The sequence below is a fragment of the Eumetopias jubatus genome, unplaced genomic scaffold, assembly GCF_037043125.1.
Source record: "Eumetopias jubatus isolate StellerSeaLion01/CBP00866 unplaced genomic scaffold, mEumJub1_p1.0 scaffold_5, whole genome shotgun sequence".
In the NCBI taxonomy this organism is placed as follows: Eukaryota; Metazoa; Chordata; class Mammalia; order Carnivora; family Otariidae; genus Eumetopias; species Eumetopias jubatus.
In genome coordinates, this window is record NW_028274811.1 from 115,752,278 (window position 1) to 115,766,691 (window position 14,414).

At 36.8% G+C, this 14,414-nt stretch overlaps 1 protein-coding gene across 2 annotated transcripts in view; it reads right to left on the bottom strand.

The window, feature by feature from the left end:
* ITGA1 (integrin subunit alpha 1) overlaps positions 1-14,414 on the bottom strand; it is a 168,533-nt gene continuing 154,119 nt past the window's right edge. Inside the window, exons 27-30 of one of the 2 annotated variants that reach the window (XR_015768214.1) lie at positions 13,835-13,927; positions 11,608-11,724; positions 4,292-6,189; positions 1-2,884 (exon numbers count right to left, since the gene is read on the bottom strand). Coding sequence is in view for 1 of the 2 variants with exons in the window: in XM_088023511.1 (XP_087879637.1) it covers positions 6,145-6,189; positions 11,608-11,724; positions 13,835-13,927 (255 nt within the window). In the remaining variant the exon portion in view is untranslated. Of the gene's footprint in view, positions 6,190-11,607; positions 11,725-13,834; positions 13,928-14,414 lie in introns of both variants that reach the window. The other variant, XM_088023511.1, reaches the window with a different exon arrangement.

Sequence of the window (14,414 nt, forward strand, 5' to 3'; positions counted from 1 at the left end):
TCAGACCATGCTGAAAACTTTATTGGAGTGATATGATACATGTTTCAGGGCAGTAGTTATTATATACAATATTTTTCTTCTTAATCAAATGGATACAATTCTTCACACTGTCTGTTAACAATTTTACACCCTCACAGTAGTAATACATAGTACACCATTCTCTTCACAGGCCAATGTTTCCTAATGAAGACAGCTGTTGCATCCTGCAATAAGGCCAAGAGATGTCAGAATTAAATGCGAAGTATTAGGATGTCCTGTATGAAATGATTCCAGTATGAAGAAGATCTGATGTGTTGCTGCTTCACATGATTGTTTTTATTTGAGACAAAGTGTACTAAACTCCAGGAAATTAGCCCCGGCTAATAAGCAAGGAAGAATATATTTTTATTTGATCAACAATTTACTTGTGCAAAGTACATGTGTTAGTATTGCATGGGTGTATGATGTGGTCTAAGGAAGCTTGCGGTATTTTGAGGAAGAAGGGTGTATATATAAAAGATAAATAGCTTTATTTCCTCTCCCCACCCCCATCCCCCCCCATTTTTTTTCTGTCTCTCAAGATGCAAGAAGCCTTGGGGGCATGATAGGAAGACTGCCAGTCTCAGTCTTTTGCAGAAGAGTTTCTAAAATTCCACTTAGTCTTTTTTTTCCCCCCTAACGATGTGACTTGAAATATGGTAAAATCAAATATCATCATAGTTGGGAGTGTCACTGGTCCCTAGTTTATAGCCAGGGTTTCTGTGGTGTGTCAGATAATTAAAGGATTTCCAAGTCTCAACTCACCAGAAAAAACATGCAACCATGCAAAGTCCTGCAAGGGGCACGAGGTTTATAATGGCCTTGCCAAGGAAATTCCAAATCAAAACAAACCATCCCCATTGTGCACTTGAGAAGAGAAGAGACCAACTGGAAGGCAGAAGGCAGGAGGCAGAAAGATCCTGCAGATGGACTCTAGCTCCTGCTGTCCGGTCCTCATGGCACGGAAATTCTCCAGCCCGTGGCAGGAGGCAAATGCAAGGAAGTCTTAGGTAAAGTTCAGCACTCATTAGTTATGGGGGAAAGGTTTTGATACATTTAAAAAGGCAAAAAAAAAAAAAAAAAGCTGACCTCAAAGCAGAGTACATTTGAAGTGATAACTCACCCTTGCATGTTTTTCAGTATGGTAAATTTTCAGCAAGAAGTGCTTATGTGTATATCTGATATGGAGTGGGGCCAGGCTGATCTGGGGTGCAGTGAATTCAGGAGTTAAGCTCAGAGGCAGAAGTATCCCTCCCCATCACTTAAGACCTGGACCTCCTGGTGCCAGATGTCGCAGGGAACGATGGGGCTTAGGAGCTCCTTCAGGTTTCCTCAAGGTAGATGGTTAAAGGCTGTTACTTGGAATTTTTAAATTCAAGGTTAAATTTTAATATGAGGATCAAAGATACTGACTTCTTCACCAGATGACAATGTTAGATGTTAGCTCTATTTTTGTTTTAGATAAGATGTTGCACAATAGTGCTTCCATTTGGGTAACAGCAGAACTGAGCCTTTTGTAATGTACTGCAGAGTTAACATCTAGGGGTGATTTCAGAAGTTCTGTGTAGCGGAGGTTTAGGGACAGCAGTTTGATATGAAGGGGTTGCTGAGTGGACTCATCTTGAAGCTCTGTTTGCATTAAAAAATTTCTGCTGTTTACAATTAAATTACATTAAAAAATAGTATCAGTCTGAAGATTTTAGAGCCCTCTTTTAATTTTTTGGATTATTATGGCCATGGGTGAGGATGGAGATTGTAGGGTGATGGTGGCTATATCCTACCCTTGGCATAGTTGCTGACAGCGTCCCACAAAGGTTGGCAAATCTGTTAAAGATATTACTCCTCTGAGGTACAGGGCATTTTGTCCCATTACATTATGCCTATATCATGTTATGCCTTTAGACTGTCACAGAAGAACTGAGGCCTGAAATCCTGTATAAATGATCAGTTCACTGAAGCTGGTATTCACAGCAAACAGAGAGCACATATAAACAGATTTTCCTCCAATAATCTTCTTGAAACTCTCCCTTGGTGTTGGGGGTTAGGGGCGATCACCAATGCAGAGGACTTGAGAGGTGTTGAAAATAAATGAAGGATGCAGAGGATATTATTTTCTAAAAAAGGATTTGCCAGAAGCCTCCTTATTTGAACAATAACGTGACTGCACCAAGCACATGAATCGTGCTTTAAATCTGGGTCTTCCCTAGTTTTCTCAGTGTTGTGCCAAGCAAGACAGTTAATTCACACAGAGCATATTACCACGTTTGACAAAGGCATTATCCTCTATGAAAGACACTGCCTGGAGCTGGAGGGGTGGCCATTCACCCTACAAGCTGTGGCCCTTGCAGGGGATGCCTGGGGAGAATGTGGGCACAGCTTTTCACAGCTGCTACAATCCAGCTTGAGTCAAACACGGTGCAACCACCTTTTGCTTTTGGTACAGAAATTTGTTTTCCAATTGAGTCTAGATATTGGTTTTGTAAAAGGAAAAGAGAATATATATATTTATAGGTATTAATAGGTATTTGCAGGTGTAGGTACATTTATCATGGTTGAGTAAGCATCAAATTTTACAAAAATATCTCCCTCTATAAGCCTCATTTTAAGCATACTGATGACATGGAAATATTCAGAGATTAAATTGCCCGTGACTTTAAGGCTCAAAGAAAATAACTGAATAAATTGGACAACTGAATTTCAAATTGGATCATAGAAATTACAAATATTTGCAAAGGATGAACTTTCACAGTATCGTTTCAGGGTTCTGGATTCCTCGAGAAAGTAAGACAGCTTCTTTGTGGCTGTGAAGGTCTGATTTTCATTGTGTCACCCTTTGTATTTTCTTGCTTTCAACTCCTTGCTTTGCCTGAAAATTTATATGATTTTATTAATATTAAAGGAAAGCTATAATTCTAGAAATTGAAATTGAAGAATGAGGGATAGCATTATGTCTGCTGGGCTTGAGATGAGCATTTAAAGCATTAATTTGAAATACAATTATATTGTGTGTATTTATGTATGTATATATATCTAACATGTTACATCTCTGTATCTATTATCTATCTATCATCTATCTATTGTCTATTATTATCATCTAATCTATTTCTTTTTTTTAAGATTTTATTTATTTATTCATGAGAGACGGAGACAGAGAGAGAAAGAAGCAGAAGGAGAAGCAGGCTCCCAAGGAGCAGGAAGCCCGACGCGGGACTCGATCCCAGGACCCTGGGATCATGACCTGAGCCGAAGGCAGACGCCTAACCATCTGAGCCACCCAGGCACCCCTCATCTAATCTATTTCAATGGTGTGCTGAAGCCAGCTTACACTGGTTCATGAGAGTTGACAGATCAATTTTCAGGAGTTTTGCAAGCTGGTTAGGGTTATATTGGTAGCTTGAAAATGGCCATGGCAAGCCTATTTAAATCATGGAAATAGGCAAATTATACAAATCAGGGATTTTTTTTCCTCCTGAAGAGCCAGTTGTTGAATAATTTACCAATATACCATTCTAAGTTTGGTCTGGAAAGGGACTTCATACATATTTTAGTTCACAATGGAAGAAATAATCAACTTTGTAAAATACCAAAGTTAAAAAAAAGTTTTTGGCATAAACTCATATTCTTAAATAGCACTCACTTTTCTTATTAAGTGCTTTAGAATAAAATGATAGTTTAGTATATTTCTTAATCATTGATTATGTTTTAGAACATTTGTACTGTTGACTTATTATTTTAATCAAACCTTCCACATTTATCTTTTAGATAGTTGCAGAACTGTGCACTAAAGTTAAATATTAATGAAAATGAATGAATGAATTAATGAAAATGGATGAATCAAACTTTTCTTGGTGTAGCTTTTGTGTTTATTTTTTTGTCATTTTTGTCAAACCCTGTTATTTGGTATTATTGAGGTATTTCGTATTTGATTTGTGTTTGCCCATTCGTGTGTGTGTACATGTGTGTTTACACACACATACAGATGCTCACACATAAAGCTCAACAAATAATAGTATTAGGGAAAAGGGATATCTGGTTCATTAAACATTCTATTTGAAAACTGGGAACAACTTATGTTAAAAACTGTGCCAGGCTTATAAGTAGCTATTTGATCTGTCCGAATGGTTCTTCCTGTCTTTTCTAACAAGTTCAAAATGCCATTGTTTCCATCTTTCCCCTCTGGGTTAATATTGTATTTGGTTGAAATGTGCACATTCCTGCTTCAGCGAATGCTTTGCCTAGCAGTCATAGAGACCAAGTGTGAATTTAAGTTTACCTGTTCGATTTACTTCTAAGAATGTGCTGAGATTGGAGCTGAGTTGCCAAGCAGGCTGTGCAATGCAGTGACTCCGAATAAGAGAGACCTGAGTTCTGTTGGGCAAAGAAAGAACAGGTGGGGAGAATGATTTCTGAACCTGGAGATAGGTAGTGGGAATGAAGGAAACTCCCGAAGTGGATATTTCTGAACAATGACCAGCAGGAGGATATCAAATCTCTGGAAAGTTTGAGCTTTTCTTCTAGTATTGATGACCTCGGCACTTCCCAGGTGCGTGACTTTGATCGTCAGATCGTAGACATAGATGTGGAGAGCCACAAGGGAGGCCGACTCTGAGTCGGCCTTGGAAATTCCTTGGAAATTAGTTTTAAAAATTAAACCTATGTCATTTAAGTTCTCCCTTGATTTGATGCTTTTTGAGAATAGGAGAGTCCAGGACTTTCGGGATAAGTTGCTGGACAGGTAGGTGCTGGTCTTGTGATGGTCAGCCCGGTGGAGAGATGGAGTTGTTACAGAAGTATCAGCAAATTTTACAGCAGTAGTTCACACATGCGGCTATAATACATTCATCCACTGTTACTTTCCTAAGAAATGGAGCGACCTACGAGCTTATGCTGCAGTAGAGTCCAAGGCACCATAATGATCACTTCAGGAGCAAAGAAGCTCATACAGAGGTGTGATATCTTTCTTTTGGTGCAAGTTCCAACCTAAGATTCTTTAAAATACATTTCCAGAGTTCTATTTAAATATGGATATGCCACACTAAAAAAGCAGTGGCTTCTTGGTAAAATACAATAACGAAATGGAATACTGACTTTCATAAAAATAAGAAATGTGTTTGGAAATTTAAATACCTTTTAAAAAATTAAAAACAAACGTACTCTCACAGCTTGAGGGTTTAAATGAACCATGTGCCAAGGAGTTGAGAAAGCTCCTACTTTGGGTTACATCCTGGGACTCCTAGCGTTCAAAAGCCGCCCAGCTGGGCATTTCCGTGGCATCTGCATGTTCCATTCAGAAGCCATCTTAGCATATCCCACACACAACATGGCTTTTCATGACAAATCACTGGTATGCCCCACAAAACTGCTGTGAAGTGTTGTTTTCAGCATAAAAGTTTTGAGTTTTAGGGCTCATGTCAAAATTAAGCATGTTCTGTGAAAGCTTAAATTAATCCTTTCAGTGAGTTGCCTTTAAACAAGTCTATCTTCGTTTTCCATCAGCTCAATTTTTCTAAACACTTTGAAAACAAAAAACAAAAAACAAAAAACAAAAAACTTTCCAAGTACAGAACCGAAGACAAAGATGCTGAATGCATTCTCTGTGACTTAATTCTATTTTCATTCCATGTTTTATATATACTCTACCCAGGAAAATTTTCTCATTTAAATAGGGAGAAGTGATCTTTTTCAGTTAATTTCTTTCTTGTCATTTACAAATGTTGACTATCATGCTGAATGTAGATATCCATCAGGAATCAATGGAAAAAGTTTAATTTATTGATGATCATAAAAATCTTTTTATGCATTCCTTAAATACTCTGGATGCTGATTTAATATATAAACATATTTGTACAAGTTATTCTTCATCTTCAAAACACTTTGTAATTCTACTTAACACAAATGAGTAATTATTTAAAAATATTTTTCATCATTTTACAAAATATATCTTTATGGTATTGTTTTTGGATCTTCCTTGATCTGTCATTTTCCAAATGATTAATCCCTGATGGATTACATAAAGTTATGTGACTATGTCTTTAACTGTAATAATAAATTTCTTGTCACATATTTGAGGCAAACCTGAGGATAGATCATCGAATAACTGTTATTTTTTTCCTCCTGTAAAATATGTCATTTCTCCATTTTCTTCTTTAGTGGTCTTTTGAAGAATCCAATCTGTTGAGAAAATACCAAACATAACACAATTAATTATTTGAATTTAGATAATAAATACTAATTTCCTTGGATAAAATTTAATACTACGTTAGTGATTCTGGGCATTCAAATAATTAATATAATTGAGATTTTTTTCATTGACCTATTAAGTAATATTGACTGTCAAGAAATGACATTTATCAAATTGCTATTTCATTTTAAACTTTTTTGTTGGTTAAATATATCATGTCTCCTAGTAAAAACTAGTACATGTGGTTTTTACTAGTACTAGGGAAAATATTTGGAAAGACATATAAACTACAGTTAGCTGGCATTAAATGGCACTTTGCCATCATCTTTTTTCTCAGGGATGTGGCAGAGAAATTCCATCAAATAACTGATGGTCACAAAGTGAGGTCATTAGAGCTGGGGGAGGGAATCTGGCACATGCACCATGGCTGAGGGTGGGGGAGATTTGAGTTGTCTGGATTAACTTTAAATGTGTTAGAACATCTGCCTTTATAGGCTTGACAGGAAGTGCCTCTTGAAAACATGCTGTATCATTTGGATATGAAAAGGAACTCACTGAACATAAAAGAAATTTCACAAAGGGGTGAATGTGGGTTACTTTTCATTATACTTTGTAATTTGGGTCATCATAAAAATTATAAGTGCTTTATTTATTTCCTGCTGTACATTATAATAAAAATAAGTATAGGGGCTGGAAGGGACCTTTGTAATAATCTTATCTAAAATGTGGGTATTTTAAATAAAAGGAAATTAAGCATCCTAGAGAAGTGTTTTTTTTAAGTTCGTATTTTTTTTTTATTTGAGAGTGGATTATAATAGTTCAAGCAGACAATGAGTTAATTCTTCGAAAGTATAGTACCTCCATATCATTTTAATAATGAAGTTATGGTGAATTATGCAAGAGAATGGTATATTTTCAAGAAATCATTATTGAATAATTGAGAGCTTAGATGGGATAAATGGTCAAAATGCAGTTTTAAGTTAGAGCAGGTAACTTCTTTATGTCTTTCACCATGACAGGGCTTTATGTCTTCCATCATGTCAGAATCTAGTTGGTGGTAGATGAGGAAAAGGTGACAACAGAGAAATAAACGTGAAAAAACAATAAATTTGTCCTGCTTCAAGGGGCAGTTCTGTGTCTCAGGGTTTTTTCTTTGAGCCAACAATAAAAGTTCTGGATTCACAAACTATCAAGTCTCCTTACCTTGTGCCTGCAGGTCCTGAGTTGAAAATAAATCCAACAAGGCTTTCACAGGAGCAGGTGGTGAATGTAAGACTTTTCTCTCTCCTGTCCTGCCCTGCTCTCGCTCTCTTGTCCTTTCCCTCTCAAGTCTTTCTGCATCTTTTCAACCTTCCTTTGCTTTCACATACTAAATGTTCTATTTTATTTTACTTTTTATTTTTAAGATTTATTTATTTGAGAGAGAGAGCAAGAGCGAGCAAGTAGTAGGGGTGGGGGAGAGGGGCAGGGGGAGGGGGAGAGAGAGAATCCCAAGCAGATTCCCTGCTGAGCACGGAGTCCCATGCATGGCTCCATCTCACAGCCCTGAGATCATGACCTAAGCTGAAATCAAGAGTTGGATGCTCAACCAACTGAGCCACTAAGGGCTCTATTTTAAAACTAAATTGTGTTATCTGAACTTTTCCACTCAACTAATTCTATTAACATGGTTTGTTAGTGGAAGTTGGGTCATAAGAATGCAGACTAGGTGAATGCAGTACATAGCTTCAAACTGGCTGGGGCCAATCCTAGCTAAAATTAAAAACCAGTTAAGTTTGTTTTCAGTGCCCAGACTAACAACTTTCACTTTCCTTCTTTGCCTTTCCATATTTACTTATCAGTAAGTTCTAGGTCTTATTTATGCTTATCCTTAGTTCAAAACCCTATGGCAAAGGGTCAGATTCAACAGTACCTGGTAGAAATTACGGGCTTACTATTACTATTCCATACTAATATGGAATAAATGTTGAATGAATAAATTTAACTAATGTATAAAAGACTAAAAAATGGTGGCCCTATTCCCTGTCCACATCCACCAAGGATATGTGTATTGGATGAGGAATAAAGCTTTCGGATTAGTAAATAAATCATCAGTGATGGAACTTCAGCCATCAGTATGAAACCAAGTTAAGAGAGAAAAACGTTCTGCTTTCTTAGGGCTTCTCTGTGGGCTGAGTCTCACTTCAATCTATTCAATTATATTGGCCTGACTGGGCTTCTCCCTCAATGTGTGGTACTATATTCCAGAACGTGTTTCTCAATCTATTTAAAACTGTGCCCCCTAAAAGCCTTCTCTCTTCAATATTAAGTATGACAAGGGATGCCTAGGTGGCTCAGTCATTAAGCGTCTGCCTTCGGCTCAGGTCATGATCCCAGGGTCATGGGATCGAGTCCTGCATCGGGCTCCCTGCTCAGCGGGAAGCCTGCGTCTCCCTCTCCCACTGCCCCTGCTTGTGTTCCTGCTCTTGCTATCTCTCTCTCTGTCAAATAAATAAATAAAATATTTAAAAAATAAAAAAATATTAAGTATAACAAGCTACTACTAAGATTTTGAAAAACTTTAATTTCTACCACGTGTACTGCAAGGATAAATTATATAAAGACAGCGCTTTTTGAAATAGAGTCACAGCTCCAGGAAGAATCTTTGGCCTGTTCCCTGTATGGACCCTGGGAGTTCCAATGAATTTCCAGAGTGGTCAGATTTGTTGTTGTTGTTTTTTTTTTTTAATTTTTAAGTTTTATTTATTTATTTGAGAGAGAGATAGTAAGAGAGAGAGAGAGAGAGCACGAGCAGGGGAGGAGGGAGAAGCAGGCTCCCCATCCATCAGAGAGCCTGATGCGGGGCTTGATCCCCGATGCGGGGCTTGATCCCAGGACTCTGGGATCATGACCTGAGCCGAAAGCAGACGCTTAACTGACTGAGCCACCCAGGCGCCCCAGAGTGGTCAGATTTGGAAGAAGTAGGAAGAAGGGATAGTCCTGAAATTTCTGCTCCAGGTCTAGTAAGTGTAAAAAAAAGTCCCTGGGTAGCTCTTCTGACTCTTCTGCAGACCAAATACATGCTTCAGGGAAGTTCCACATGGCTTTAAGCAGGAGGAGGGGCAATTAATCTTTGTAGTATAATGGAGCTGCCGAAAGTCCGAATCCAACCGGGGACTCTCATTCCAAAACAAAATATTTTTATACATTTCAGAGAGTTCATGACCCTCTTGAACAAAATCCAATTCCTGGAGCTCCAGAATAAAGAGCCCTGCCTAGAGGCTTCTAGCAGTGAGAGATACTGGAAAAGGATGGGCTTTGCTGATAGAGCTTTGCTTGCATCCAGTCCTTTACTAGCTGGTAATCTTGGGAGAGTTACTTAACTTCTCTTTGCTTTAATGTCCTCAAATATAACATGTAGTTAATATACTTTGTTGAAAAGGTTGTAAACACAACAGAGTGAATAAAAGCAAGAGGGAACACAAAGCAAGGGGTTAACAGTGTTGGCAAGGAAGTAAAATGGTCTGGATTTAGGTCCTTACTCTGAATCTGATAAACCATGTGGCCTTGGGGAACATATTTAACTCTTGTACATCCCAGCATCTCATTAATAAAATGAGGTTCATAGTCGTGTCTTTCTCAGAGGGCTGATGCTAATATTAAAGTGGAAAAGTTTAAAACAGTTGCATGTTGAAAGCATTCAGTAAGTCCTAATTCTCTTCCCTCCCTAATTCTCTTCTCTTCCCCCTCCCTGTGGAGTCACGGATCTGATCACTGGATCTCCCACTGAACTGGTTGAACTAACTGCACCTACTGGTCAGAACAGTCCAAAGGTTGCTAAATGACCTTCCTTCCTGGGCCTAAAGCGATCCAAGAAGCCAGCAGAACATATCAACAAAACATTTACTGGATGGAAGAATGTGTTTATTTTTACCTTTATTCGTCTTCAGACCGGTGGCCAAAAAAACTAGGTGAATAAAACTTAATTGTTTTAAGCAGAGATATGCCACCAGAGAAAATCTATCCAAATATCAGCTCTGGCTTTCCTTTTCTCTTGTCAGCTGTCTCCTAAAACTACATGGGCAAGTGCAGTGCTCAGAATAGAAAAGCACACTTAAAGAAATCCGTAAAATGCTCTCTGGAATAGAGGTGCATAGAAGTGAAGAAACCACAATCTTTGTTTCAAGCACAACCTCTAAGACAGGTCTTGGGGACCACGGTGTGGCAAAGCCAGGTATTACAGACAAAGCACTGATAACGCTGCAGTGTAGAAGGAGCTGCAGGTTTGAGAAAGCCAGGAATTCTTAGAGACTTTGCGAGAGAAAAGCTATGGTTTCTATTTACTGAACTAAATGTTACTGACCTACACCTTTAACATGGCTTTGTTTATCATCCTCTGTGAGTGCAATCCCCCCAAAAGAGGAAGTTAGGCATTGTAAGCGAGTCAAAAGGGTAGAACTTTTGGCAATTTGGTGGGACAGAAATTTATTATTTAAACTATTTGATTAAAGAGAATTCTGCTGCTCAGGTATTAGAAAAAAAATGAATATGTAACCACAACCTGTATTTTTTAACAGAGTTTAGCTATTTAATAAAGCAATTTGGTAAAATATAGGGTGGTATAATGTTAGAATGAATACCAATTTGATGTTTCATTGGAAAAAAACATTAAATTCAACTTTTCGATAGGATTTTGTTCTCTATTAAATTTAGTGTAAATTCTGTCATCTCAGTTCTGCTTAATTTGAAAGTGATACAGCTAAGAATTTGAAAAATCTCACACACCTCAGTATAAGCAAAATATCTATGTAAATATATGGATTTATCCAATAGAAATAGTTTTACAAGAGGATTTGAAATAGGAGTCAGTAAAACAGTAAGATTTCTCTTTCATCAACTAAGTAATAAATTTATCCTCTCTCACTCAGGCACACAAGTATTGCATAAAATGTGGCATATTTCTTCATATATTAAAGAAATCTTAGTTTTTAAGATACATAGAGATATATATTTGGACAAGGCTCATCTTAACCATTCTATTGTTTATATATTCTTAAACTGATATAAGAACTCATTTTGTTCTTTCTTTATAAAAGAGTTTTCATTCTTCTTTATTTATAAAAGTAATGCATACTTCATTTACAATTCTCAATGTTATAGACATATAAAGGTCTTTTACAATCCCAATCTCCAGAGAGATCCATCATGATTTTTGGATTTGTTTATTTACTTTTTTTTTTTTTACAAAACTGGGATCAAGTTGTACACAGTGTTTGGGAAATACATTTTTTTCTTTTGTCTTGGTCATCATCTCAATATTTTTAATGGTTGTATAATAACATATTACACAGCATGGATAAATAATAATTTATTTCACCAATTTGCTGTTGATAGTTGAAATAGAAAGTCAAAGGAACTTTGGTGCTTACCTTCCACAGTGCTAATATGAGCAGCATTAATAGCAATAATCCAGCAAAAGCACTCAACAGGATGACCCATAATGGCACTCTGCCCGGCAGTCCATCTTTGGATATTTGAATAGCAAACTGAAATTTATTAAACAAGACTGTTAACATTGATAAACACCTGTTATACTCTTGGTACATTGAGTTCTTGCAGGCTATAATTTTCTACCAAACAATGTACTTAATCTGATTACTACATACAAAGAAAACCTTGAGTTTACATTTAAAAATGTCCCTCATCTATTAAAAATCTCTAAGCATGTCAAATTTATTATTACCCAAAATATTTATAATCTTATGCTTTAGAAATGTACACGTAAAGAGTAAACTGTCCATCAATCAGAATGCTAGGGAGCAGAGGTGAATTTAACTCAGTGAGAACCAAAAGTATTACATATTTTAAGGATTTATTGATTGACTTTAGTGCATTATCATGATGGTAAAAGTTTAGGCTGGAGCGTTACCACAGGTTGTTGACATCATCAACCTGAGTAGGTGGTCTTCTAATTCTAATTTTCATGTGTTTTATTTTTTGTCTACAAATTTACATATAATTTTCATATGGTAAAATGCACAAATCTCAAGTGGACAGATAACATGAATTTTTGCACATATATTCACCCCTATGTATTTTTATCAGACTGCACTGTCCCTGCCAGTCGACTTCTCTTCAGTCTGTATATTAGGTCTTAACTGAAGGAAAACTTGGAGGTAAACAGCTGTTAGTGTCGCAGCCACTCAATGCGGCACCCAAACCGCAGCGAGACTTGTCTGCCCTGGGTCTCATCCCAAGGTTTCTGAGAAAAAACTAATTCAGTGTAGATCTCAACAATGAATGACAGCTCAAGTTTCTGTGTTTGCTTGTCACAGGGAACATCTCAATTCCTAAAGCTAGAGGGAAGACTGGAGGTAAAAAAGAGAACAGGGGAGATATTTACATATATTGGCTGCTGGTACAAACTCCTCAGATGGCGACGGGTGGGTCACTGCTGATGCTTTGGGGACACAGAGCTGGCATGAATGTACATATGTACAGAATAAGATCTTAGAAGACAGATTTCAAATGCATCTAAAACAATTCCCTGAACTGATAGATACAGAAGCTGAACTCTGGATGGGATCAATGACTTCTCTAAGATCACACAATTACAAAATGATCACTTCTAGTAATTTTAATGATGGGCGTATAATTTTCTTTTAGGCTAAGATGTTGAATAATAGTTCCATGGGGAATTTTAAGCTAACATTTAGGGGAAATAAAGCTAATTATAAAATTTCAACAAAACACATCCAGGAATCAAAAGTACTCTTTTCCAATATAATTTACACTCAGTTTTGGGGGGGGCGGTGCTTACTGGTAAAATTTTGGCTTCTCTGCATGTGGAACAACTTTGCATTTATCAGTGTTCTTTATAATGTAAATAAACGTTATATGCATATGTTCTTTAAAGGTGAATACTTACCAGGGGTCATTGACACTGGAATTATTTGAGATAAGTATTAATTTGAAATAAGAAATTTTTAAACAACATCTGAATGTTATGTAGCTTCCAAATAAAATTATATGACTCATACTATCCACATGGGACATTTAAACTCTCCCATGATAAGAGGAGAAATGCTTACATAGCCACATCAGTAACAAGTATTCTGGCCTTATTTTATAATAAAACAGGAGGAAAAACATCAAACCATTTTATTTTTACCAAGGACTGAAGTGTGAATTTGTATGAGGGAATATTTCATTTTTGCTTCAGATCTCCCAATGACTAAATGAAGAAAACCTTTCAAAATTTAGATTTATTTCTGTACAGTGTAACTTTCTTTAAAGTGTTTTTCAAGTCTGCTCTTCAGATGTCAACTGCATTTTACAATGTAAGTTTTTAAGGAGGAAAATCACAAATGCATCATTTGTTATCAAGGTGAAAGTAAAAACAATTTATTGTGATAGTTACAAGCGGTAAAGTCAAACATGGCATGTTAATTGTAAATATCATGGTTTTTCCCAGTTTCTTACAAAGAAGACTGAAATCACACTTGAAGCTAATTAAGTATAATTTGAAGCAAAAAGTATCTGTTACTTAGTGACTAGCTAGTCGCTGCTTTAGGTTCTATAAGCAATTATAAAACATTATGTCATAGAATTCAGAGTGCAATGTATAATGTTTTCAAAACTTAGAGTTGCTCTTACCTCTCTTTTTTGATTGCCAGTACTTAAAATCAGTGATGTATTTTCACTCTGAAGGTCTGCCCTTACAGTAAGATTTAAGCTGGAAAAATGTGCCTGAAAAGCAAACAGGATTTATTTTCAAAATATTATGCTAATCACAGTGAGAGCTAGTCATGTTTGAGTAGTGCAATTTTTAAAATATGGATTCTCCTGAGAGATTTTTTTAATTGTTTTTTATTGTTATGTTAATCACCATATATTACATCATTAGTTTTTGGTGCAGTGTTCCATGATTCATTGTTTGTTCATAACACCCAGTGCTCCATGCAGAACGTGCCTTCCTCAATACCCATCACCAGGCTAACCCATCCCCCAACCCCCCTCCCCTCTAGAACCCTCAGTTTGTTTTTCAGAGTCCATCATCTCTCATGGTTCGTCTCCCCCTGAGAGATTTAAAAACACTGGTTTTGTTAACATGCAAATGGAACTGGTGGTTTCAAATGATGACCCATCCCTCTTCTCTCCACTCAAATTTTCACTTAGGTCCTTGTTATAGAATGAAACAATTCTATATCATTTTCTACAGATTTATCCTTAGCAA